This window comes from Oncorhynchus kisutch, linkage group LG17 (genome assembly GCF_002021735.2).
Source record: "Oncorhynchus kisutch isolate 150728-3 linkage group LG17, Okis_V2, whole genome shotgun sequence".
Taxonomy (NCBI): Eukaryota; Metazoa; Chordata; class Actinopteri; order Salmoniformes; family Salmonidae; genus Oncorhynchus; species Oncorhynchus kisutch.
Window position 1 is genome coordinate 77900709 of NC_034190.2, and position 25559 is coordinate 77926267.

Here is a 25559-nt window from a genome sequence, read left to right on the forward strand (position 1 = left end):
AGTACAGTATATACGTATGCATATGAGATGAATAATGTAGGGTAAGTAACATTATATAAGGTAGCATTGTTTAAAGTGGCTAGTGATATATTTACATAATTTCCCATCAATTCCCATTATTAAACTGGCTGGAGTTGAGTCAGTGTCATTGACAGTGTGTTGGCAGCAGCCACTCAATGTTAGTGGTGGCTGTTTAACAGTCTGATGGCCTTGAGATAGAAGCTGTTTTTCAGTCTCTCGGTCCCAGCTTTGATGCACCTGTACTGACCTCGCCTTCTGGATGACAGCGGGGTGAACAGGCAGTGGCTCGGGGTGGTTGATGTCCTTGATGATCTTTATGGCCTTCCTGTAGCATCGGGTGGTGTAGGTGTCCTGGAGGGCAGGTAGTTTGCCCCCGGTGATGCGTTGTGCAGACCTCACTACCCTCTGGAGAGCCTTACGGTTGAGGGCGGTGCAGTTGCCATACCAGGCGGTGATACAGCCCGCCAGGATGCTCTCGATTGTGCATCTGTAGAAGTTTGTGAGTGCTTTTGGTGACAAGCCGAATTTCTTCAGCCTCCTGAGGTTGAAGAGGCGCTGCTGCGCCTTCTTCACGATGCTGTCTGTGTGAGTGGACCAATTCAGTTTGTCTGTGATGTGTATGCCGAGGAACTTGCTACCCTCTCCACTACTGTTCCATCGATGTGGATGGGGGGGTGTTCCCTCTGCTGTTTCCTGAAGTCCACAATCATCTCCTTAGTTTTGTTGACGTTGAGTGTGAGGTTATTTTCCTGACACCACACTCCGAGGGCCCTCACCTTCTCCCTGTAGGCCATCTCGTCGTTGTTGGTAATCAAGCCTACCACTGTTGTGTCGTCCGCAAACTTGATGATTGAGTTGGAGGCGTGCGTGGCCACGCAGTCGTGGGTGAACAGGGAGTACAGGAGAGGGCTCAGAACGCACCCTTGTGGGGCCCCAGTGTTGAGGATCAGCGGGGAGGAGATGTTGTTGCCTACCCTCACCACCTGGGGGCGGCCCGTCAGGAAGTCCAGTACCCAGTTGCACAGGGCGGGGTCGAGACCCAGGGTCTCGAGCTTGATGACGAGCTTGGAGGGTACTATGGTGTTGAATGCCGAGCTGTAGTCGATGAACAGCATTCTCACATAGGTATTCCTCTTGTCCAGATGGGTTAGGGCAGTGTGCAGTGTGGTTGAGATTGCATCGTCTGTGGACCTATTTGGGCGGTAAGCAAATTGGAGTGGGTCTAGGGTGTCAGGTAGGGTGGAGGTGATATGGTCCTTGACTAGTCTCTCAAAGCACTTCATGATGACGGATGTGAGTGCTACGGGGCGGTAGTCGTTTAGCTCAGTTACCTTAGTTTTCTTGGGAACAGGAACAATGGTGGCCCTCTTGAAGCATGTGGGAACAGCAGACTGGTATAGGGATTGATTGAATATGTCCGTAAACACACCGGCCAGCTGGTCTGCGCATGCTCTGAGGGCGTGGCTAGGGATGCCGTCTGGGCCTGCAGCCTTGCGAGGGTTAACAAGTTTAAATGTCTTACTCACCTCGGCTGCAGTGAAGGAGAGACCGCATGTTTTCGTTGCAGGCCGTGTCAGTGGCACTGTATTGTCCTCAAAGCGGGCAAAATGTATTTAGTCTGCCTGGGAGCAAGACATCCTGGTCCGTGACTGGGCTGGATTTCTTCGTGTAGTCTGTGATTGACTGTAGACCCTGCCACATGCCTCTTGTGTCTGAGCCGTTGAATTGAGATTCTACTTTGTCTCTGTACTGGCGCTTAGCTTGTTTGATAGCCTTGCGGAGGGAATAGCTGCACTGTTTGTATTCGGTCATGTTACCAGACACCTTGCCCTGATTAAAAGCAGTGGTTCGCGCTTTCAGTTTCACACGAATGCTGCCATCAATCCATGGTTTCTGGTTAGGGAATGTTTTAATCGTTGCTATGGGAACGACATCTTCAACGCACGTTCTAATGAACTCGCACACCGAATCAGCGTATTCGTCAATATTGTTATCTGACGCAATACGAAACATCTCCCAGTCCACGTGATGGAAGCAGTCTTGGAGTGTGGAGTCAGCTTGGTCGGACCAGCGTTGGACAGACCTCAGCGTGGGAGCCTCTTGTTTTAGTTTCTGTCTGTAGGCAGGGATCAACAAAATGACATAAGTCAGGAAGTTAAAGCTTGGTCGCAAATGGGTCTTCCAAATGGACAATGACCCCAAGCATACTTCCAAAGTTGTGGCAAAACGGCTTAAGGACAACAATGTCAAGGTATTGAAGTGGCCATCACAAAGCCCTGACCTCAATCCTATAGACAATTTGAGGGCAGAACTGATAAAGCGTGTGCGAGCCACGAGGCCTACAAACCTGACTCAGTTACACCAGCTCTGTCAGGAGGAATGAGCCAAAATGTACCTAACTTTTTGTGGGAAGCTCGTGGAAGACTACCCGAAATGTTTGACCCAAGTTAAACAATTTAAAGGCAATGCTACCAAATACTAATAGAGTGAAAGTAAACTTCTGAACCACTGGGAATGTGATGAAGGAAATAAAATCTGAAATAAATCATTCTCTACTATTATTCTGACATTTGACATTCTTAAAATAAAGTGGTGATCCTAACTGACCTAAGACAGGGAATTTTTACTAGGGTTAAATGTCAGGAATTGTGAAAAACTAAGTTGTATGTAAACTCTTGACTTCAACTGGATGAACATGAAGGCAGGGTAAAATAACTAGACATCAGGCTAGATAATAATAAGAGTAAAATAAAACAGAGTAGCAGCAGCATATGATGAGTGTAAAAGTGTGTGTGTGCGCGCGCATGTGTGTGTCATGTCGGTGTGTGTGTGTGGTAAATGTGAATGTTTGTTGGTTTTGTATGGGACCGTCTATGTATGTATGTATGTATGTATGTGTGTATGTGTGTGTGCGTGTGTGTGTGTGTGTCTGTGTGTGTGCATGGTGTCTATAAAGTCTAGTGAGTGTACGTAGGGTCAGTGCAAGATAGTTGGTACAGATGGTTTGGGTCCCATAATTGACTATTTAACGGTCTGGCTATTTAGCAGTCTTATGGCTTGGGAGTCGAAGCTGTCTCAGAGCCTGTTGGTCTGAGAGCCAATGCACCAGTACGGTTTGTCAGACCTTGGCAGAGTGAACAGTCTATGGCTTGGGGGTCGAAGCTGTCTCAGAGCCTGTTGGTCTGAGAGCCTATGCGCCAGTACGGTTTGTCAGACCTTGGCAAACAGGGTGGGCTGGAGCCATAGTTAGCTCCTAGTAGTGCAGCCCATTAAAATATGGAACTCTGGTTGGTCAACAAAGTAAACAGCTATCGGGGGTGCCTTGCAGAAACAGCATTTGAACAACAGCATGGAGCGAATCATTCAAAGGAGATAAGAAGTGCTTCCTTGACCTGTGATATACCGTAGGATTCCAGAAACGAGTTCTCCTTTAGATGATTCTACTTTTGAGGAAGGATGAGAGAAGCCCACAGCCTAAGTAGGCTTGGACGATATATCGTTTATACCGTATAATTTAAAATGTGGTTTGCTAACTTGCCAGCTAAGTGGCTAGATGTTAAGATGAAGCTTCTTGGTTACAGAAGAGACATTCAAACCCCCTCCTGGATCAAGATCCCTGTTGACTAAATTGTTTTGTGCTTCCACAAAATAGAAATAGTGCCCCCTTGTGTGCACATTCGGTAATACCGTATACGTCGAGGTACAGAAACGGTATGAACATCTGGATATCGCCCAACCCTTAACCTAACTCCCAGCAGCAGATTGATTGTTTGCTTTATGGAAGGTGACTGGGAGACGACAGCCCATCTGGTGGGATACAGCAGAGCCAAATCCAAAGGAGCTGCATGCCAACGTTTCTCCTTTGGCTTCAGGATCAGGTAACCAGGTGAACAGAACTTCAATTCAATCAGCCTTACTATTGAATCCATTATGCTGAGTGTTGAGGTAGCTAATAACATTTTTTACAGTTCACAATTCTATCTATTGTACAACAGAGCTTATTGTCGTGTAGAAAATAGGTTGGCAAAGTAATACAAAAATACATGCAGACATGCAGACTTCCTATTAGATCTGAAAAGACACCCATCACAAGTCTAGCTGACAGTGCATTACATTAGGCAGGACAGTGCATTACATTAGGCTGACAGTGCATTACATTAGGCAGGACAGTGCATTACATTAGGCAGGACAGTGCATTACATTAGGCTGACAGTGCATTACATTAGGCTGACAGTGCATTACATTAGGCTGACAGTGCATTACATTAGGCTGACAGTGCATTACATTAGGCAGGACAGTGCATTACATTAGGCTGGACAGTGCATTACATTAGGCAGGACAGTGCATTACATTAGGCAGGACAGTGCATTACATTAGGCTGGACAGTGCATTACATTAGGCTGACAGTGCATTACATTAGGCTGGACAGTGCATTACATTAGGCTGACAGTGCATTACATCATCCTGTCTAAAATGCATGCAAAAGGGCAAAATACCAGACAATATTCTTCACACTGTTAATTTATCAGAGTGTGAATCAAGTTGAAGTAAGCAGAGGGTACTTTTGTGGTCTATGATGAATGATCTTACATAGTCACATGGATGTTTTATTACACTGTTGATTGCCATAGGCTGGGTTTTGGATTTGCCTTGCAAAGATAATCACACTGGATCAGGCCTAAAACCTCCTTGCTTGTGGGCATTGCATAAAAGCTGCTTGCTATGAGGAACACAGGAAGATGGAGTGAGGAACCAAAGAGAGGAGGAATATGTTTGCTTGGCAGACAGAGGGAGAAATTATTCACTCACAAACACATCAAGCCGGTCACGGATTGAGGGCTACGCTGCAGGTTTCAGGACTCGACTGTGAGAAATCCCCCCTAAATCTCTCTCACAGCAATTTAGGAGGGAGGATAGGGTTTAGATCCCGAATAATCTATTGGGGGGAGGGGGAGGGGCTGACCCTGAATGAATCAAGTGTGGAACCCCCTAAACCCTAGCAGGGAACTGTTTTAACAAGGTCACATAGAAACACCACTAGTCTGCACACATAGGGACAATGGCAGCTATGAGTGACACTTCTGAGTCCTTATAGTTGACACATCACAACCTTGAAACAGAGGAGACACACACTAGGGCTGACTCCATTTAGTTGACTGGTCCATTGTTTGTTCGATAGGCAGTTGGTCGACTGAGATTTCTTTAGTCAAGCAGTAGCATAAAATAAAAATCACAGTGTACAAGACCTGTCTGATGTGGCTCCTATCTGAGTGGACTGATCCATTGTGGAGGCCTGTCTGAGTGGACTGATCCATTGTGGAGGCCTGTCTGAGTGGACTGATCCATTGTGGAGGCCTGTCTGAGTGGACTGATCCATTGTGGAGGCTGTGGGTATGGCACACCCCATCAGTCTAAGACATGTGCTACTGAAATTGTATATGGTTATATTACATAAACAAACACTAATAAAAAATAATATAATTTTATAACAAATGCGCAACTGAGAAGATACATCCACGTCAATATCCCAGGTTAAGGCATTGTGTTGGAAATGGACTGGGAGTATAGACGGATATCTTGGTCTACAGTCAATGTCAGTTCTTTAAAACCTGTTAGATAACATGTGTTGTAAAGGACCAGTAAAATAACCAGTAGCCCAACTTATATAAACCACATTGCTGATGGCAGTAATGTTGTGTGTCACCTGTTAGGTAGTTCTGAGTGTAGTATGTATATATACGGCTGCCAATGAGATGGTGGCTTAGGTGGCTAGAAAGGGTACATTTTAGCTGTGTCATGATTCTAAAAGAGAGGAGAAATTCTTACTTAAAAGAGCCATGGTAAACAATGATTAATGATAGTCAGTGTGGGTGAAATTGCAGCTTTTATATTAATCTGCTGGGGAGACCTATACAACTCCTATTAAAATATGACCTTTTTGAAAAGCTCCTTGAGTGGCTTAATAAGATTTAATAAACGAACGTACAACATTAGGATCTTAATTACACCCACGGCAGGGACTGGCGTTTCCAAGCCTCAATCAGGGAGTATAACTTAATGGATGGAATAATAGGTTTGTGGTAGGTATTAGACCTGCTTAAATGACTTTTCGGGGAATGATCTCAGCAGGGAAGCAGTCCTTGAGTACCTTCCTTTCTAAAATAGACTGAGAAGGTTCTGCACATCGGAGGAAATAGTTTTTTTTCCAAACTGCCTACATTTTTCTCTTATCCAGAGCAACTTACAGTACAAATTACAGTTACATGCCTTGCTCAAGGTCACATTGACAGATTAGTTAACTAATCGGTTTGGGGATTTGAACCAACGACCATTCGGTTATTGACCCAATGTTCTTAACCGCTTACTACTTCATATTGAGGATTCTGGTGGTTCTGCATCGGTGTGGGAGTTCAACTACTTGAGTCATACAGATCAGCAATGGTCTCATTCTGACCAATTTACTATTATGCAAAATGAGACTGACGTTTAACTATTTTGGAGAGAGATTAAAGCATTATAATTTTTTACATTTAGTAGACACTCTTATCTACAGCGACTTACAGTAATGAGTACATACATTTTTGTACTAGTCCCCCATTGGAATCAAAACCACAACTCTAGAGTTGCAAGCAACATGCTCTACCAACTGAGCCACACAAGGACCTCCAAACTGCAAAGAAGTGCAGTATACAGAACAGTGAAGTGCTCTAAAACAAAGGACATATCTCATACATCACATTATGTATATCGCATGCCAATCAAAGAGATTATGCTCGGAACTCAAACTCAGAATCCAACTCTAAGAAGCAATCACAATACGGAATGGATTTCAGCGAGAGGAATTTGTGAGAGCAGTTTATCTCCTCAAGGGTAGTCCATGCTTGGGTTAAAGGTCACACATGCCTAGAATATATTTAGGTTAGCCTGGACCATACGGATATAAAGAGTGACTATGAGTCAATGGGAAACGTCCTCTCCACCAAACCCCTAGTTAAGTTAATCAACCTCCATACAAATTCATGAGCATCTTGGTGGAATTCATACAACACTTTGACAGCACTGTCCATGACAGACTAAAGTCCATGACAAAAAAAGGCCATGGCCAATAACATACTGTATTCTGAATAACTGAAACAATTTCTGGTTTCTAAAATAGATTCATGAACACTAGGGCTGTCCCCGACTAAAAAAGAAAAATGTTGGTCAACCGAAAGTCATCTATTCTTTCGACAAATCGATTGGTCAACATTTTTAAATGTATATTTTTTCCCCATAAGGTGTGTTTTTGTTGTTGTGTTATAATAAAATAAAATATGTATTGAGCTTGTCTGATGCTTAAAGCACACTGATGAAATAAGACGCAAATGACTCAAGAGGAAGCCAGAGATCAAGATAACCAAAAGAGAAAAACCTTAACCTGACCCGACCGTCCTTCTCTCGCTCCTGCTGGCTTTAGCAGATTCTGCCGTTGCTCTCCTGAAGTTGCTGGTAATAGGCGAGGATTTGGCAACCTCGTGTGGAATGCCAATTTACAGGGCTTTTCGGAAACTATTCAGACCCCTTGACTTTTTCCACATTTTGCTACGTTACAGCCTTATTCTAAAATGTATTTGTTTAAATCCTCATCAATCTACACACAATATCCCTAATGACAAAACAAAAAACAGGTTTATTAAATGTATTAAAAATAAAAAACTGAAATCTCACATTTCCATAAGTATTCAGAGCCTTTTCTTAGTACTTGTTGAAGCACCTTTGGTAACGATTACAACCTCAAGTCTTCTTGGGTATGACACTACAAGCTTGGCACACTTCTATTTGGGAAGTTTCTTCCATTCTTCCCTGCAGATCCTCTCAATCTCTGTCAGGTTGGATGGGGTGCGTTGCTGCACAACTTTCATCAGGTCTATCCAGAGATGATCAATTGGGTTCAAGTCTGGGGTTTGGCTGGGCCACTCAAGGACATTCAGAGATTTGTCCCGAAGCCACTCCTGTGTTGTCATGGCTGTGTGCTTAAGGTCGTTGCTCTGTTGGAAGGTGAACCTTCGCCCAAGTCCGAGGTCCTGGGCGCTCTGGAGCAGGTTTCATCAAGGATCTCTGTACTTCGCTCCATTCATCTTTCCCTCAATCCTAACTAGTCCCCCAGTCCCTGCCGATGAAAAACATCTGCACAGGCCTCCCGAGTGGCGCAGCAGTCTAAAGTACTGCATCGCAATGCTAGAGGATACACTACAGACGCAGGTTTGATCCCAGGCTGTGTCGCAGCTGGCCGTGACCGGGAGACCCATGAGGCGGCGCACAACTTGCCCAGCATCGTCCAGGTTAGGGGAGGGTTTGGCCAGCCAGGATGTCCTTGTACCATCGTGCTCTAGTGACTCATTGTGGTTGCTGGGCACACGCACGCTGACTTCGGTCGCCAAATATATGGTGTTTCTTCTGACACATTGGTGTGCGAGGCTTCCGGGTTAAGTGAGCAGTGTGTCAAGAAGCAGTGCGGCTTGGCAGAGTCGTGTTTCGGAGGATGCATGGATCTCTGCCTCTCCTAAGTCCGTACAGGTGTTTCAGCGTTAGGACAAGACTAACTACCAATTGGACATCAGGAAATTGGGGAGAAAAAGGGGTAGAAGGTACCAACAAAAGTAAAATACAAATATTTGTAATACAACTATGGTAGATGGTATCAAGAGAGTAGTGGCTGCTGCATTCTGGTAAATGGTGTCAACATAGTTAGGAACTGTCAGGTACCCTTCCCCAGATCTGTGCCTCAGCATAATCCTGTCTTGGAGCTCTACGGACAATTCCTTCAACCTCATGGCTTTTGCTCTGACATGCACTGTCAACTGTGGGACCTTATATAGATAGGTGTGTGCCTTTCCAAATCATGTCCAGTCAATTGAATTTACCACAAGTGACTCCAATTAAGTTATAGAAACATTTCAAGGATGATCAATGGAAACAAGATGCACCTGAGCTCAATTACAAGTCACATAGCAAAGGGTCTGAATACTTAAGTAAATAAGATATTTAGGTGTTTTTTTTTTTATACATTTGCAAAAATGTCCCTAAATTTAGTTTTGCTTTGTCATTATGGGATGTTGTGTGTAGATTGCAGAGGAAATGTTTTATTTAATCCATTTTAGAATAGGGCTGCAATGTAACAAAACTTCAAGAGGTCTGAATACTTTCCCAATGCACTGTAGATATGCTGCTGCTCGACTAAAAGAAAACTTGATCGATCAACAGCCTGTCGACCAAACAATCGACCAGTCGAATAATTGGGGTCAGCCAAAAATGAACATTGAATTTAAATAGCATAACACACACACACACACACACACACACACACACACACACACACACACACACAACATAAAGCACTTAGACACACATGGGTAATTGCACAGGTACATAGACAAAGCATAAGGTAATTCAATTATGGACACACACGCAGGCAACAATCTATTTAACTTCTCATAGCAAAGAGAGCCCCGGCAAAGAATTGGTACAAGAACAAAGTTATTATGTCTGAGCCATCTATTACTATGAGTTCAGAGCATATTCTTTTATTTACACAAAGCATGCACACAAACACACAGCAAGTGTAATCTATGTGATTGGTTAGTTGATAGCACAAACTAGAAGAGGAAACACATCCATATCACATTTCACATTCTCAACTAGTTGGAGATTGGTGCAGGTGCTCTGCCTAGCGGCCTAAATCAATTAAGGACGACTAAACTCATAATCAAAGACCCCAATCTCTGAGTACCTTGGCGGTGCTGTTCCTGTTGCTAATGTGCACCTTCATCAGAGCCCCATGGTGTCTCTGATTCTGTGGGATTGCTGTGGTGACATCCAGCCCCATGAGCCCTGTCCTGTCAGCTCAAAGCCGTCACCCTGTTCTGACCCCAACCTGACAGACTGTTGACCAACATATAGTAGCGTTCACCAAGCAACACTAGAGCAGGAATAATTTCTGCATTGTATCAAGCATTTGAAGAACAGAACAAAATATAGGCCAAGTAGAGGGTTATTCAATTCCTGAGTTCCAAAGTGGCCTGTACAGTTGATAAGTCGAGTCCCACCGCAAAGAGCAATCCCACACTCAAAACAAAGTCAAATGAGAGGCCATGAACATGAGTAAAAACAAATGTTTAAACATGAAATAGATCACAGCCATGTAATTACAGAGTTGGGCCAACTTGTAGAATTCTAGACATTTAGTTACATAGCATTGTTTAAATATCCCCCATGTAATGTTAGTGGAGCTAACATGGCTGCCATAGAATGTTGTAGTGTCATGTAAATCCATCATAATGCAGAAACACCAATGTCCTAACCAGAATAATTGTAATTCAATAGGATCGCTATGGTCCCAACTCTCTAAATACATGGCTCTTGATCAGAAACTCTTCAGTCAAACAGATAACACTGTGGTTGTGTTTCTGAGACCAAATCTTTGAGTCAAGCAGAAACTATGAAAAACTGAGATGTAGGGAACAGATAAGGTGATGTCGGTCCCTCTCCTTGTTCGGGCGGTGTTTGGCGGTCGACGTCACCGACCTTCTAGCCATCACAGATCAATTTTTCATTTTCCATTGGTTTTGTCTTGTCTTCCTTCACACCTGGTTCCAATCCCATCAATGACATGTTGTGTATTTAACCCTCTGTTTCCCCTCATGTCCTTGTCGGAGATTGTTTGATTGTATGTTTTGTGTATTATGTGTTGATGCGCGACGGGTTTTGTACCCACTTTTTTATTATTTTGTCAATTGGGTTTTGGAGTTTTGTGAAGCACTGATTTAAACAACTCCGTTTATACCAAGTTCGATTCTCCTGCGCCTGACTTCCCTGCCATCAACACGCAACCCATTACAGTTAACCTATCTGACTTTGAAGACCAAGAGATAGGAGTAAATGATGAGTAATACAGATGATAAAACTGACTATGACCCTGTGACGTGTAATCTCTGTCATTTTTCCAATGTCATATTTCAAATCTCAGAAATGACGTGTGTAACCATTCGAATAGCAAAAGACGCAAATGTTCTCCGCTCCTCAGTCTTCAATCAGCTGTTTTAAATGGTTATGATGGGAGTTTTATTTTCATGACAGTCTTCATCTATAACCGTTGGTTACACAGTTACACAGAAATACAGTAACTGTACAAGCCCTGTATCTGGATAAAACAAACGGCTTTATAAAAGAATGTGCTTATTGGAATGTTCATAACATCCAGTCCCTGAACTAACTCTGAACAAAACCAAATCAATTTACTTGAGTATATTCTGGAAAGATAGAACATACGCATGGAATTCCACACATTCTTATCAACATTCACTCAAAAAGATGAAGGAGAGGGACACATACCAGGATCAGACTTGGAGAATGTGTCCACATGCAGAAGATCCCTATGGAAATAACATACAGGGGAAAGAGAGGGGGGGGGGGGGGGGGGGAATAACTATTAAATCAGACATTTCTTTCTCATAAAATCTATTCAATGTCACTGCAGCATCCACTTTAACATTTTTCTATGAAGTCTTTGTTTGCTTGTTAGTACATCATTTCTAATGGAAAACACCTTGACATTAAACACCTGTTATTTTCCCTCATCAAAACAAAATGTATTACATACAGGTAACTGCCAAAATAATGGAACAACCAACATAAAGAGTCGTAATAGGACATTGGGCCACCACGATCCGCCAGAACAGCCTCAATGCACATTGGCATCATAGATTCTCCAAGTGTCTGGAACTCTAATGGAGGGATGCGACACCATTCTCCCACGAGAAATTCAATCATTTGGTGTTTTGTAACATAATTAGTCATAGTAACCAACTCTTTCCTCCGCCGATGAGGACAGCCTCCTGGGACAATGTCTATATAGTCGGTATTTGAGTGACTGCCATTGGGTTCATGGTTCATATTATATCAAAGGGGGAAACAACTATTCCCCATGAAAGAAATGACAAAGACACAGGGTCTCTGTTGAGCTCTGGACCAGTGAGCTAAGGTACATTTGCCCCACAGCTGGCATGTTTTCCAAAGGTCTTCCTTTTAGGTTGGCAGTTTGCCAGGTGCAAAAAACACATAAAGGAAATGGGTTGTTGAGAGGCAGACAAATTAAATCAATGCTGTGCCTGATTGTGTATTCTCCTAGCAATGTTCTATTAGATATGATAAGAGGAGACGTTGCAGATGTGTCTCACAGAGAACGATCCTCTTGTTTCTAAGCATGGAGGAAATCCAAAATTAAGGCTTAGTAATCTCCTAGGAAGCACCAGCAGCCGATCCATTCATTATTCAGGGTCAGGGAGGATTATTGTTTGGTGCCAGTGGTGGCTGGGGTTGTGACCATGGATTTCTGACCATCAGAGACATTTTTTTTTTAGGACAGACGACACAAAGACCACTCAGCCAATAGTGTATAATCACACAGGATATGAGGAAATGTTCTTAATTCGCTCTCCAACAGAGAAACGTACAGCCACCACAATCCAAGATCCACATTCTCAATCTTGATCAACAAATGTGAGACTTGAAATACAGCCACAGTATGACATTCTCTGTCTGTATTAGATATGAGGAATGTAACCTGGCCAGTAGGATGAGTTGCTACAGGTTAGTGACAGGGGTCTCAGGGACCATTGAACAGCCTGAAGGGACAATACAGTATAGATACCTGCTAACAGTCTACATCTCTTTTTCATGTAGGATATAGACTTACTTGACAGTTCATGAACACACGGCACTGGTCAAAGTGTTAGAGGCCCCTTGTAAACTCAAGTTAGTTTGTCAGATGCCTTGTGAATCCTCTATATGTGCTGTTGGTTTTGTACAGTAGTGCCGTAGGTTACGCAACATCAACATTTATCTGTCTCAGTGTGATTCGCAACTGACCTTTCCGGGAAATAACTTGTCTGAAAACAAACACGTACTACTGTGGAAAACACTGGAACGGCTGAGACCTAGAGAGCTGAACATTTTTCACATTTTGTCTCCCAAAAACAGTGAGTCCATTTGTTTCCTGAGCTATAACATACGGTACTTACGTGTATAGATCATATTGTATGAATTTATTTCTAAATCGATTGATAAATAACCCACCGATTTTCAGATTATATACAGTGCCAGGGCACTAATGCACACTGCAAACTGATGTGATTAAACATTTTACTGTGAAAAGGATGCCAAGGGGGCAACAACAGGCAAAAGATGCTATTGCGGGCTGCGTGCAGAGGTACGTAGAGGAGCTTGCTTATTATTGAGGTACCCTATTTAGAGGATATAATGGCAGACATGTTCATGAAGACAATTAGGTGCAAAATGTGGGTATATACATTCCACACATGTAGAGTAGCCAAGCTCTATTGTATTTATGGTTTTAGGCTATACCTGCTTGAGGTGATTAATCAATGGCCACACCACAACATTATCCAGTCTTGGTGCCTGGCACCTCTATCACTGCCTACACAGGGCTGATGTACAGTCAGTCACATCTTGGCACACCTTCGAAGGTGTATCAGGAAAGAGGTTAATAGGTATGCAAGAGGTGAAACAATAGTTTTATAATACTTCTACTGGATGCTTGAGATTCTAAAAATGTTGACTAAATTAAGCGATATCTAACTTGGTATGCAAACTTAAGTAACTTGTTAACACAGAAAATGTGCTCTAAATAATGATAGTCAAATATTTGCACACATCTCATCTGCATGTTGTGAAATAATTTCAATACAAGACCTTTCACTTTATAGAAGACATCGTCCTGTAATTTTACATTTCATCATACATTCATGACCTTACCTGCATGACACGGTAACTTCTATTTTAGTAGCAGGAACGATGTTGTTCAGCGGATCGAACTCCCCTATTGATGCCATCATCGCGACTCTGAAGTTTATCTCTTTAAATTTGCACGTGTCAAGCTATTCTGGTGAAATATCTCAAGAATATTATCGACCATTAACTTAAATCAGACCACAAGTTAGCGGTAGAGACATATCTGTCTTCGTTGAGTTTTGGAAAGAAGCGCGTCGTAGATTAAAGACATTGCATTGGAGAGAAAAGCAATTTATCCTTTACGCCACCGTGTAGCTTAGAGGAGGACTGAAGCGCGTGCCTCTCGGTACAGATGGATTCCCCTCAATTTATATTCCTCCAGTGCTTTCGACAGGTGGTGTTAGAAGCACGGTATGCACTTTTGCTGAAGGTATTTCTTTGGAAAATATTGTATTTGTTTATTTCGCTGATATCATTTCAACCTTGAATGCGTTTGTTTATTTGATATATTTATTGTTTCACACATTTTAAAATTATTGCGTTGATTGACACGAACAGACAGTCGTCATTGTATCCTGTATAATTAAGCAACAAAGGCATATTCAAATGTTGGTTATTTTTGTCCTGGATACAGAACTAAAATAAGTCTAATTCTGAAACATATTTGTTCATCTGAGAACTTATTATTTAGTAGCTTGAATTATTTATAATTTCCCTCTACCAAAACAGGCCACCTAGTCTGTGTTTATACAGGCAAGCCCGGTTCTGATCTTATTCCCACTAATTGGTCAAAAGACCAACTAGTGAAAGAAAAAAATCAGAATTGGGCTGCCTGTGTAAATGTAGCCCCAGTAATGCAGACTGTGTGTTTTCCCACTGGGCACACACTGGTTGAATCAATGTTGTTTCCACGTCATTTCAATTAAATTAGTTTGAACCAACTTGAAATAGACGTTGAATGGATGTCGTTGCCCAGTGGGTTGTTTGTATAGGGTTAGTGTTCAGTCATGGCCATATCTCCATGTTTACCGAAGACAGACAGAAGACACATGAAAGACAGAGGTGATTGACTACCTGTGCTAATTAGCTATCTAGTATGCTCCAAACACCTGTTAAAACAGTCTACAGCAAATGTTTATTTTGCATTTGTGAAATTATTTTGATGTGATATGAAAGTATGTTTCTAGAACCATATCACAATTGAGAATCGATTTGCGTTTAGATGGAGTATTTGGCTGTTTTGACTCCCAGAGCCAGTCTATCTCTGAAAATAACATCCCACTGGGCACACACTGGTTGAATCAATGTTGTTTCCACATAATTTCAACAAATTTTTGTTGAACCAACGTGGAATAGACGTTGAATTGACGTCTGTGCCCAGTGGGATATAAAGTCATTGGACCTTGTGGATGAACAGAAGGCTTGCCTATATTCCTTAAGAGTACATTCTGGGGCTAAGGCAATCTAGTCTCAGAGGTAGTTAGAGTTATGGATCACAGTGGAATTTACTATGATCATGTTTGCCTTTTTTCTACTTACACCAAATTCTTGATAAACAAATACATAAACATGTAAGACGGTTTAATTGAATCCAGCCACTTTTTTGAAAGTAGGTTGTTTTGATAATCGGGTAAGATTGCCTCAGGGACAGCAAACCTTTAGAATGGAAACCCACCCGACTTGGGGTCCATTATAAGTACTGACACTGGGAGGGAGCTTCAACTGAGAGAGGCAGAGAGAAGGCCCAGTTGTGTGTGTTCTGTTCTTACCACATCCTTTGCCCCAATGGAACCCAAAAGGGAAGGTTTGAGGATGAAGATAAAGGGAAGGTTTGAGGATGAATATAAAGGGAAGGTTTGAGGATGAAAATAAAGGGAAAGTTTGAGGATGAAGATAAAGGGAAGGTTTGAGGATGAAGGTAAAGGGAAGGTTTGAGGATGAAAATAAAGGGAAGGTTTGAGGATGAAGATAAGAGAAGGTTTGAGGATGAATATAAAGGGAAGGTTTGAGGATGAAAATAAAGGGAAGGTTTGAGGATGAAGGTAAAGGGAAGGTTTGAGGATGAAAATAAAGGGAAGGTTTGAGGATGAATATAAAGGGAAGGTTTGAGGATGAAGATAAAGGGAAGGTTTGAGGATGAAAATAAAGGGAAGGTTTGAGGATGAAAATAAAGGGAAGGTTTGAGGATGAAGATAAAGGGAAGGTTTGAGGATGAAGATAAAGGGAAGGTTTGAGGATGAAAATAAAGGGAAGGTTTGAGGATGAAGATTAAGGGAAAGTTTGAGGTTGAAAATAAAGGGTAAGTCTGAGGATAATTTTTTTTTAACCTTTTATTTAACTTGGCAAGTCAGTTAAGAACAATTTATTATTTTCAATTATGGCCTTGGAACAGTGGGTTAACTGCCTTGTTCAGGGGCAGAACAACAGATGTTACCTTGGCAGTTCAGGGATTTGAGCTTGCAAACTATTGATTACTAGTCCAATGCTCTAACCACCAGGCTACCTGCCACCCCAGCTAAAATGGGTTTTGAGGATGAAGGTAAAGGGAAGGTTTGAGGATGAAAATAAATGGTAAGTCTCAGGATCATTTTTTTAACTAGGAAAGTTGGTTAAGAACAAATTCTTATTTACAATGACGGCCCACTGGGGACCAGTGGGTTTTCTGCCTTGTTCAGGGGCAGAACGACAGATTTTTATCTGTGTCAGCTCGGGGAGTCAATCCAACAACTCTTTTGGTTATTGGCCCAACACTCTAACCACTAGGCTACCTGCCACCCCAAAGATAAAGGGAAGGTTTGAGGATGAAAATAAAGTTTTCCAGAAGCACTGGCTGCAGTAGGGGGAAAAAACTAATCACATCCATCATTAGAGATGATGCGTTTCCCTGTATGAGTTATTTATTTTTGAAGTAGCCGAGTGTTCAAACAAGGAACACGAAAACAATTTAGTTCTCACTTAATCAATTACAGAGAGGTGTAGTGAGCAGTGTTGTTGAGATGATTCACTGCTACAAGCAATCAGACAGACATAATCAATTAGACTTCACTAAAATAGGAAAATACGAGACGGAAGATAAACCTCTGACCACCCGGACCCATTTAATGACATACACAAACAAGATGACATATTGTTGTATTGAATAGAATAATAATACACTCCCTCATCCTTAGTCCACTTCAGCTCTAATTGACAGTGAATGTGATGCTATCTTTGCTTCGGTCGCTGACGTGAGCAAATGAAGACGGATAGATGTTATTTATACCTGCTGGCTGTGTGCACACTCAATTTGGCAGCTGATCATGCAAAAATTGAAATTCTTCACGCCAAAAAAATTAACTGAGGGAGAAAGAGAGAAAGAGAGAGGGGGAGAGAGAGAGAACGACAGATTAGGGTAGGGTAGTAAAAGAGGGAGAGGACATAGTTACCTGCCCATTTTCCACTTTTCTCTTTTTTGGGAGCCTCTATATCTTGCAGGGTGACAGAATGATAAACTCTGCTTTGGCCTCACTGGCTACATCTGTCTGCTGGGAGATTTATTTGTCCTCTGGGTGGATTCCTGTTTAGTTTTCCTCTCACAGACCAGTGGCTAGCAAGGGAAGAGAGAACCCAGGCGTTAAGTTATTGTCAGTACACCTGCTAACAAAGGGCTGGTGGGGTTCTTATACCCTTGAGATGCCAGTGCACCAGCTAGTTCTTAGCCCTGACAGAGGAGGTAAACAATGTTCCACAGTGGCCTAATTCCCTATCAACACTGCAGGGAGAAAGACTATCCCTGGTCCTTATTGTCCTCATCATCCTATGCACTCTTGCAATGCAACCGCATCCATAACAGAAGTCTTGCTGGAGTCAAATTCATACTGGCCACATGGGCAGTTGTCAGCTCAGAGAATAACCTGGAGTTCTCATCAGTTAAAGTCACTATTCATCACGTTATGTCATATATCTGTTCCCAAACACCAACCCACAGATGTTTTAAGGCTTCAATCCAGCTAAATGTCTAGTACCGATTAGGCCAGTTTGGATGCTCAAAATCTCCACAGGGTAGATACTGAAGTACACCCCCCCCCCCCCCACACACACACACACCCCCACACAACAAGGTAAGGTGCAATCAGGCATGAAGTGTATAATGGGCAGGACTGATATAGAGAGTGGAGCTTGTGAGTCAGAATTAATGAAGCAATGTACAAATGCAAAGTTCTATTGGCTACACTGGGTTCTGTTGGCTGCACTGGGTTCTGTTGGCTGCACTGGGTTCTGTTGGCTGCACTGGGTTCTGTTGGCTGCACTGGGTTCTGTTGGCTGCACTGGGTTCTATTGGCTGCACTGAGTTCTATTGGCTGCACTGAGTTCTGTTGGCTGCACTGGGTTCTATTGGCTACACTGGGTTCTGTTGGCTGCACTGGGTTCTATTGGCTGCACTGAGTTCTATTGGCTGCACTGGGTTCTGTTGGCTGCACTGGGTTCTGTTGGCTGCACTGGGTTCTGTTGGCTGCACTGGGTTCTGTTGGCTACACTGGGTTCTATTGGCTACACTGGGTTCTATTGGCTGCACTGAGTTCTATTGGCTACACTGGGTTCTATTGGCTGCACTGAGTTCTATTGGCTACACTGAGTTCTATTGGCTGCACTGAGTTCTATTGGCTGCACTGAGTTCTATTGGCTGCACTGGGTTCTATTGGCTGCACTGGGTTCTATTGGCTACACTGGGTTCTATTGGCTACACTGGGTTCTATTGGCTACACTGGGTTCTATTGGCTACACTGGGTTCTATTGGCTGCACTGGGTTCTATTGGCTACACTGGGTTCTGTTGGCTGCACTGGGTTCTGTTGGCTACACTGGGTTCTGTTGGCTGCACTGGGTTCTATTGGCTACACTGGGTTCTGTTGGCTGCACTGGGTTCTGTTGGCTACACTGGGTTCTGTTGGCTACACTGGGTTCTGTTGGCTGCACTGGGTTCTATTGGCTGCACTGAGTTCTATTGGCTGCACTGAGTTCTATTGGCTGCACTGAGTTCTATTGGCTGCACTGAGTTCTATTGGCTGCACTGGGTTCTATTGGCTGCACTGAGTTCTATTGGCTGCACTGAGTTCTATTGGCTGCACTGAGTTCTATTGGCTGCACTGAGTTCTATTGGCTGCACTGGGTTCTATTGGCTGCACTGGGTTCTATTGGCTACACTGAGTTCTATTGGCTGCACTGGGTTCTATTGGCTGCACTGAGTTCTATTGGCTGCACTGAGTTCTATTGGCTGCACTGAGTTCTATTGGCTGCACTGGGTTCTATTGGCTGCACTGAGTTCTATTGGCTGCACTGAGTTCTATTGGCTGCACTGAGTTCTATTGGCTGCACTGAGTTCTATTGGCTGCACTGAGTTCTATTGGCTGCACTGGGTTCTATTGGCTACACTGAGTTCTATTGGCTGCACTGAGTTCTATTGGCTGCACTGGGTTCTATTGGCTGCACTGAGTTCTATTGGCTGCACTGAGTTCTATTGGCTGCACTGGGTTCTATTGGCTGCACTGGGTTCTATTGGCTGCACTGAGTTCTATTGGCTGCACTGGGTTCTATTGGCTGCACTGAGTTCTATTGGCTACACTGAGTTCTATTGGCTGCACTGGGTTCTATTGGCTGCACTGGGTTCTATTGGCTGCACTGAGTTCTATTGGCTGCACTGGGTTCTATTGGCTGCACTGGGTTCTATTGGCTGCACTGGGTTCTATTGGCTGCACTGGGTTCTATTGGCTGCACTGAGTTCTATTGGCTGCACTGGGTTCTATTGGCTGCACTGGGTTCTATTGGCTGCACTGGGTTCTATTGGCTGCACTGGGTTCTATTGGCTGCACTGGGTTCTATTGGCTGCACTGAGTTCTATTGGCTGCACTGGGTTCTATTGGCTGCACTGGGTTCTATTGGCTGCACTGGGTTCTATTGGCTGCACTGGGTTCTATTGGCTGCACTGGGTTCTATTGGCTGCACTGAGTTCTATTGGCTGCACTGAGTTCTATTGGTGGGCGGGGGTATTTCTGGCTTACTCTAGTTATTCATAAGATAGTGCCACCCCACTAGGCAAAAACTGGTTGCATCATCATAGTTTCCACATAATTTCAACAACAAATATTACGCTTTTCTCCCAACTGTTAACCTAAATCCAATGACGCAGTGACATTTGTTGGTTGAATTCACGTTAGTTGACATCTCAACCAAATGTAAACCTAAATTAGATGTTGAAATTACATCTGTGCCCAGAGGGACAGGCACTCCCACACAGAACCTAGATTCCATAATCCTTTAAGAACCGTTCCAACCCCCACCCCCACCCCCATCACTGACAACATTGTGTGCGTTTAGCAAAGCAAAACTAGCTCAGATTCCTAAATCAAGTGTCAATCCCACACACACCCACATTTTCAAGTATTCTATGCTGAAATAAGTTAGCAATTTATTGCATTATAATGATTTGATGCCATTCACAGCATGATACTGGAGTGTGAAACCTTTGATGGTATATCTATCTACAGTGCATTCAGAAATTATTCAGACCTCTTACCTTTTTCCACATTATAAGGCTGTAACGTTACATTACAGCCTTATTCTAAAATGGATTAAATGAAAAAAAAAATCCTCATCAATCTACACACAATACCACATAATGACAAAGTGAAAATAGGTTTTTAGACATGTTTACAAATGTATTAAAAATAAAAACTGAAATACCTTATTTACATAAGTATTCAGACCATTTGCTATGAAACTCGATATTGAGCTCAGGTGCATCCTGTTTCCATTCATCATCCTTGCGATGTTTCTGCAACTTGTTTGATGTTCACCTGTGGTAAATTCAATTGATTGGACCTGATTTCGAAAGGCACACACCTGTCTATATAAGGTCCCACAGTTGACAGTGCAAGTCAGAGCAAAAACCAAGCCATGGGGTTGAAGGAATTGTCCGTAGAAGTCCGAGACAGGATTGTGTCGGGGGACAGATCTGGGGAAGGGTAAAAAAAAATGTCTGCAGTATTGAAGGTCCCGAAGAACATGATGGCCTCCATCATTCTTAAATGGAAGAAGTTTGGAACCACCAAGACTATTCCTACAGCTGGCCGCCCGGCCAAACTGAGCAATTGGGGGAGAAGGGCCTTGGTCAGGGACGTGACCAAGAACCCGATGATCACTCTGACAGAGCTCCAGAGTTCCTCTGTGGAGATGGGAGAACCTTCCAGAAGGACAACCATCTCTGCAGCACTCCACAAATCAAGCCTTTATGGTAGAGTGGCCAGACGGTAGCCACTTCTCAGTAAAAGGCACGTGACAGGCCGCTTGGAATTTGCCAAAAGGCACCTAAAGAACTCTCAGACCAAGAAAAACAAGATTCTCGGGTCTGATGAAACCAAGATTGAACTCTTTGGCCCGAATGCCAAGCGTTGCGTCTGGAGGAAACCTGGCACCATCCCTACGGTGAAGCATGGTGGTGCCAGCATCATTCTGTACGGATGCTTTTCAGCGGCAGTGACTGGGAGACTAGTCAGGATCGAAGGAAAGATGAACGGAGCAAAGTACAGAAATATTTTGATGAAAACCTGCTCAGGACCTCAGACTGGGGTCCTCCAACAGGACAACAACACTAACCACACAGCCAAGACAACGCAGGAGTGGCTTTGGAACAAGTCTCTGAATTTCCTTGAGCTGGTCCAGCCAGAGCCCAGACATGAACCTGATCAAACATCACTGGGGTGGCCTGAAAATAGCTGTGCAGCGATGATCCCCATCCAACCTGACAGAGCTTGAGAGAATCTGCAGCGAAGAACGGGAGAAATTCTCCAAATACAGGTGTGCCAAGCTTGTAGCATCATACCCAAGAAGACTCAAAGCTGTAATCGCTGCCAAAGGTGCTTCAACAAAGTACTGAGTAAAGGTTTTTATTCATTTTACAAAATGTTTCTAAAATCTGTTGCAGATTTATGATTTAAAAAAATTGTAATCCAATTTAGTAATGTAACAAAATGTGGAAAAAGTCAAGGTGTCTGAAAACTTTCCGAATGCACTGTATAATCAAATACTTTTTTTTACATTGGTGTTCCATTCCATGCAAGCACTGCACATCTCTGGGGAGGAGTTCAGACAGCCCAGGGGTCTAGAAGATCTCAGATCTACTGTGGGTTGCTTATGAAGGCACCAGTTCTAGGACATAGAAGAGCTGGAGGGGACTGCATGGGAATGAGCCGACAAGACAAATCAAATCCAATGTTATTGGTCACATACACATGTTTATCAGATGTTATTGCGAGTGTAGCGAAATGCTTGTGCTTCTAGTTCCGACAGAGTGACGAGCTCTCCAGCAGAGTCTCACAACTCGTGCTTCTACACCTGCATTGCTTGCTGTATGGGGTTTTAGGCTGGGTTTCTGTACAGCACTTTGAAATATCAGCTGATGTAAGAAGGGCTTCATGAATACATTTGATTTGATTTGACAGTGCAGCAATAGTAATAACAATTCCACAACAGATACCTAATACACACACATCTAAGTAAAGGAATGGAATAAGAATATATACATATACAGTGGGGCAAAAAAGTATTTAGTCACCCACCAATTATGCAAGTTCTCCCACTTAAAAAGATGAGAGAGGCCTGTAATTTTCATCATAGGTACACTTCAACTATGACAGACAAAATGAGAAAAAAAATCCAGAAAATCACACTGTAGGATTTTTCATGAATTTATTTGCAAATAATGGTGGAAAATAAGTATTTGGCCAACAACAAAACCTGACAGAGCTTGAGAGAATCTGCAGCGAAGAATGGGAGAAATTCTCCAAATACAGGTGTGCCAATCTTGCAGCATCATACCCAAGAAGACTCAAGGCTGTAATCCCCCCCCACCCCCCCACCTTGGAGAGTTGCCGTACCAGGCAGTGATACAGGATGCTCTCAATTGTGCATCTGTAAAAGTGTGTGAGGGTTTTAGCGTTGAATAGTCCTTAGAATGGGTGCTACCTGTTTGAGTTTCTGACTATAGGAAGGGAGGAGCAAAATGGAGTCGTGGTCAGATTTGTCGAAAGGAGGGCGGGGGAGGTAATAGTGGTCCAGTGTTTTTCCAGTGTGAGTACTACAGACGATATGCTGATAGAATTTAGGTAGCCTTGTTCTCAAATTAGCTTTGTTAAAGTCCCCAGCTACAATAAATGCAGCCTCAGGATATATGGTTTCCAGTTTGCATAAAGTCCAGTGAAGTTCATTGAGAGCCGTTGTGGTATCGCTTTGAGGGGGGATATGCACGGCTGTGACAATAAGGGAAGAGAATTCTCTTAGAATATATAATACGGTCGGCATTTGATTGTGAGGATTTCAAGGTCAGGTGAACAAAAGGACTTGAGTTCCTGTATTTTGTTACAATTACAACATGAGTCATTAATCATGAAATATACAACCCCGCCCTTCTTCTTCCCGGAGAGATGTGTATTCCTGTCGGTGCGACGCACCAAGAATCCGGGTGGCTTTACCGACTCCGACAGCATATCCCGAGAGAGCCATGTTTCTGTGAATCAGAGTATGTCAGAGTATCCCTGATGTCTCTCTGGAAAGCAACCCTTGCCCTAATTTCGACGACCTTGTTATCTAGGAACTGGACATTAGCGAGTAATATACTCAGAAGCGGTGGGTGGTGTGCGAGCCTCAAAAGCCTGACCAGAAGACCGCTCCATCTACCTCTTCACCAGCGGCGTTGTTTTTGGTCGGCCTCTGGGATCAGTTCAAATGCCCTGGGTGGTGCGGACAAAGGATCCGCTTCGGGGAAGTCGTATTCCTGGATGTAGTGCTGGTAAATTGACGTCGCTCTGATATCCAATAGTTCTTCACGACTGTATGTAATAACGCTTAAGATTTTCTAGGCTAACAATGTAAGAAATAATACATTAAAATAACTAAATACGTCTCTGATAGTGTGCTTACATCTTCAGATTCTGCATCACCAGCATCAACATCCTCACAGACAACACCTGGGCTTGTATCCACAAAGCCTCTCAGAGTAGGATTGCTGATCTAGGATCTGTCCATATAATCATATTCATTATGTTTTAAGACTAAACTGATTCTAGATCAGAACACCTACTATGTTATGCCTTGTGGATACAAGTCAAACACAAGGATAACAAAGAATTACCATGGCTCCTTTAGGGCAAACTTAAAAAATTCACTGTGATTTTGAGTAAAGTTGGCAGTGTATGATGCAGGCGTGCAACTTTCAGGGGAAAAGAGAGGCCAATTTTACCCCCTCAATAATATACCATGATGAATTTGAGGGATTAGAAATTATTTTCCAACCGTAGCTACTGGCTTCATGTGGCTTTAAACTACACATGTCTATTAAATTCCTCATTTTATGATTTGATCCACCCGCCGCCAATTATGATTTTGGTTTGGCCCGGTCCTCAGAGGCCGTGGTTTGTGAAGGGAAAAAAAGTTGTGCAAGGCTTGTAAGGAGACCGAAGCAATAGCTTCTGTCTTTCTCTCCTCTTTCTTCATATTAAACACTTCATTCTGTGAGCTAACTTGTAACAAATAAAGAAGTAGTCACATTTAACATGGTCAATTCATCAAAGAATAAGAATTATATAGAAATGAATGTTTTTCAAAGTGAGGATATTTGTTATCTCGGTAACACTTTACTTGACACCCTGTTATGACACAGTCATAACCATGTCATAATATGTCATAACATCTGACATTCTTGTCATAACCTGTCATAATATGGTCAAAACACTGTCATAACACTCTCATGACCCTTATGTTTACACCTATTGTGACATGTATTGTTATTTTATAGCTGGTTATGACACCTACATAACAGTGTCAAAACCCACAAGATGTTTCCTTTCGTTTCAAAGTTTGTTTCTTAAATCTTTTGTTGTTGTAATGAATTATTTACACGTTTTTTTCATCATATTTTAAACAACTTATAGAAAATAGACTTTATGACACTGTGAAGAAGCATTATGACCATCATAACCATCACGTACATACATGACCCTTATGTCAGTCATCAGACAAAAAGAGGGTGTCTTGTCCTGTTCCTGAAATCTGCTCCTGCATTCATCCCAGTCATCAGTAACAGAACATTGGGGTAGGTGCATGACTGACATCAATGTGTGCGCAATTACAATGAAAATGTTATATGGTCAATGAACAGAAAATGTTTTATAACAAACATACTGTTGACACGGAGGCTACGGTGTAATGGAATGTTTTGCCTTGTGTGGTAGGTTTTGGGGGTTTTGACACCCTTATGTAGGTGTCATAACCAGCCATAAAATAACATAATATATGTCACAACAGGTCTAAATATATGTCATGACAGTGTTATGACCATATTATGACAGGTTATGTCAGCTGTTATGCCATATTATGACATGGTTATGACCGTGGTGTGTCAAGTAAAGTGTTACCTGCATCTCGCGTGTGAGTGGTATCTATGGTAACGGTTATACTGGGCTCAATTTTGTGAGTTCAAAGACAACTTTGGTAGTATATAAACTTTGCACCAACTGATTTCTAGCAGGCCAAGGAATTAGAGAAAGGCTGTTTCTCTGAATCTCAGGCAGCCTGTTACTCTCCCCAGTCAGAGGCAGCATGCCTCTCTCACAGACTGACCAGCAGCAGTAACCTATTATCCTTATTTACGTTTACAACAAAAAAAACGATCTGGCCAAAATTGTGTGTGTTTGTGTCGGGGGGAGTACTCCTCATGTTT

General features: G+C 42.8%; 1 protein-coding gene across 1 annotated transcript in view; it reads right to left on the reverse strand.

Moving 5' to 3' along the window:
* LOC109908600 (copine-9) overlaps positions 1-14195 on the reverse strand; it is a 77550-nt gene extending 63355 nt beyond the window's left edge. The window contains exons 1-2 of the mRNA XM_031794684.1: positions 13834-14195; positions 11392-11432 (exon numbers count right to left, since the gene is read on the reverse strand). Of these exons, the coding sequence (XP_031650544.1) occupies positions 11392-11432; positions 13834-13913 (121 nt within the window). The 5' untranslated portion in view covers positions 13914-14195. The remainder of the gene's footprint in view (positions 1-11391; positions 11433-13833) is intronic.
* Positions 14196-25559: the final 11364 nt, after the last annotated feature.